The sequence below is a fragment of the Atta colombica genome, unplaced genomic scaffold (assembly GCF_001594045.1).
Source record: "Atta colombica isolate Treedump-2 unplaced genomic scaffold, Acol1.0 scaffold233, whole genome shotgun sequence".
NCBI lineage: Eukaryota > Metazoa > Arthropoda > Insecta > Hymenoptera > Formicidae > Atta > Atta colombica.
In genome coordinates, this window is record NW_017259331.1 from 1,753,076 (window position 1) to 1,756,126 (window position 3,051).

The following is a 3,051-nucleotide window of genomic DNA, read 5'->3' on the forward strand; positions in this document are numbered from 1 at the left end:
GTGTTAGATAATGACGATGACGATTATATCAACAAATAGTCAACCGTGTCAAGTGTCTCACATGTCGGTATTGAGAAAATCGTGACATCTATAGTAAACGAATGAAAACACATCACGCATTATTTTGAAGTAAGAAAAAGGAAAATATCGGTGAAAGAGGTAAAAGTGACAGTGAGTATTTTAAGTATTTATTGCATCTTCTGTATTAATAATGTATATTTATGATCTTATATAACATTTGAATATTTTTTATTTTAGAGAAAACGTATGTATGCGAAACAATACATTTCTTCTGAATGAGAAACATACAAGTTAACCTCAAAAATATATAAACATTGCAGAAGTCAACAAAAAACAGAGAGAAAGTAGTTAAATAAAAAATATTTAAAAAATTAATAAAAAAATTAATTAATAAAGAAAAGTAACTTGGAGCTTTTTAAAGAAGAAATTCTTAAGGTATACACAATGCAGATGAAACAAGAAAAAGTAAAGCTAAATACACCAGTCATTCCTGTTCTGATGGATACCGCAATCGCTATAAGAATAGCTATGGGTGCAAAAATGCCTCATGAAAGAGCGTTGATGAATCGCTCAGATTTGTGGCACAAAATAAAAGTTCTTAAAGGCGGCCAGTTCGACAAGGATACAGTTTTGAAAGGTATTTTGAAGGCGGTAGAACCAAACGATTTAATACCAGTAAAGTATCAAGTTTGTGGAGAAGACGCGTATTTTGTGGCAAGAAATTGTGGTCCTGCGCTGGAAATGCTGTGCAAAGCAAACATGATCATCAAAAATGCTAAGGGTGTCGCTATCGTTCTCATAATAACCTTAGGATTTGCTACAATCGAAGATCTGAAAATCCATATACAGCCCCTCCTGTTAACTGCATTGACTAAAAGATACAATCCGAATGAGAAATCATTAAATCTGGAGAGTTTCCATACAGAACCGGATGTGGATAGAACCATCTATTGTCCTTTATCACAACTTAGAACTTCCAATCATGTTTTGAAGCTAGCTAAAACTGCAATAGCCACTTTCGAACATCTAAATTTACAGCATAATGAATTGTTTAATATATCTGCAATAGAGAATTCAGAGTTAACATCTATCAAGTATTTGGATCTTAGACACAATAATTTGTTAAATATGAACACATTAGCTCCTCTTAAAAATTTAGAAATCATTAAACTTTGGCTCGATGGAAATCCGCTTTGTGAAAATTATTCGACTGCAAAGCAGTACGTAGAATCTGCGAAAAGATATTGTTTGCATTTGAAAGAATTAGATGGCGTAAGCATTGTAGAAAATATGCCGCTGATCTACAAAGACTATTTTCCAGATGACAAGACGCAGCATTTCGCGCATACGTTTGTTTCTCACTTTTTTTATTTATTCGATCAACTCGACAGAACGGTTTTACGCGGACTTTATCGTAAAGATGCAGTTTATTCCTTTAGCTTCGCCATGTCCCACAACATTGCTCAAAAGACAGGTCTTAATCAGTACACGTTCAATAGAAATCTATTAAAAAAAGGCCCCAAAAAAAATACATGTATTTTCTTCGGTCAAGAAGACATTCTAGTAGCTTTTAGTAAATTGCCCCGGTCCTATCATGACAAGAGTTCTTTCACTTATGACATTATGTTCGATAACGACAAATATATAGCCTTCAACGTCTCAGGATTGTTCAAGAAACTAAGTTCCGGTACGAACATACTATCGTTCTGTAGAACATTTATCTTAATAGCTTCTTCCGATAATGAATACCATATTTTAAACGATCAATATCACGTATGGGCAGCACCCAATAACATAACACCTGATAAAATAGTAGTTAAACATGTTTTCGAAAATGAAACGGAGCCCGTTTGCTTCAGTCCGAGTGAAAAAGCGGTATTAATTACCAGGATACGACAAGTCACTACGTTGAACAAGGAATGGGCCGAGACTTATCTAATAGCAGCTCAATGGGATATGCGGAAGACGATACTTGACTTCATGAAAGATTTCAAAAGTTCGTCGATACCAGATCATGCGTTCGTTTCATAAAGCTTGCAACGGTATTATTTATACATAGATATAGAATTATTAATTGAGAGAAACATGTACTCAATTTTAATAAATAATTGTTTGAATAGTACTAATACACTAACATTTATTTATGGAAAATAAATATTTGTTAAATAAAATGTAATAATAGGTAAATCAAATTAATAGTTCTTGTATCAAATAAATATATGTTTACATTTAGTAAATATCTAATTAGCATTATTTGAATAAATATTTATTAAAATTTAGTAGATTTTTCTCTCAGTGTAGATATATATTTTAATATCTATATATTAATCTATATCTATATATAGATTAATATATAGATATTATATAATATGTAAATGTTAATATGTAAATATTAATATACGTGTCGATAATAACAGTATTACTTTTACTATCAGCGCGTCTTCTAAACACTATGTAAATAATAGAAATAATAGTAATATTAAAATACATTTATATATGTTGTTAAAAGTTTTTGCAAATTTTTATTTATCTTTCTCACATTTGTGATTTCTTACAAAAAACGATTTTTTTTTCTTTAATAACCGTTGCGTTAATTGCACATTTAATTGTACCTTCTGTAATATATAGGTATTTACTTCGCGAGATGATGGTATCATGTATCAATGAATATATCACAGGCGATGCGATTACTCGCATGGCATTTAAATGGTCTGCTCAGGACGGAGAACGAGATGCTTAGTGACTTCATCCAAAGGTTATGCACTCAAGGACCATCCGGACGATGTGAATGAAACAAAATCGTGAAGGCAGGCGAGTTTTTTTTACCCTTTCTAATCGTTTTACGTCGCAATATGCGACGGCTGTTGAAGCTCTTCGAGACTTTATTTATTCTTGATTAAGTAAATCATTATGAATGCGGATCTGTAATTGATCATTAATGATTTAATCTTGAGAGTATAACGCTGTGAAATATAATCATTGTCACTACTAAAATAGATACAATGTAAAACCGAGAATAAAATTGTCATC

At 31.7% G+C, this 3,051-nt stretch overlaps 1 protein-coding gene across 1 annotated transcript; it reads left to right on the forward strand.

Moving 5' to 3' along the window:
- The first annotated feature begins 420 nt into the window (after positions 1 to 420).
- LOC108688452 (nuclear RNA export factor 1-like) lies at positions 421 to 2,826 on the forward strand. Its single transcript, XM_018194717.1, has 2 exons — positions 421 to 2,063; positions 2,650 to 2,826. The coding sequence occupies exon 1, from the start codon at positions 466 to 468 to the stop codon at positions 2,050 to 2,052; it is 1,587 nt and encodes a 528-aa protein (XP_018050206.1). The 5' UTR covers positions 421 to 465; the 3' UTR covers positions 2,053 to 2,063; positions 2,650 to 2,826.
- The last annotated feature ends 225 nt before the right edge of the window (positions 2,827 to 3,051 follow it).

Coding starts and splice junctions, on each gene's coding strand:
- LOC108688452 (XM_018194717.1), top strand. CDS start 466: ATGCAGATGAAACAAGAAAAAGTAAAGCTAAATACACCAGTCATTCCT.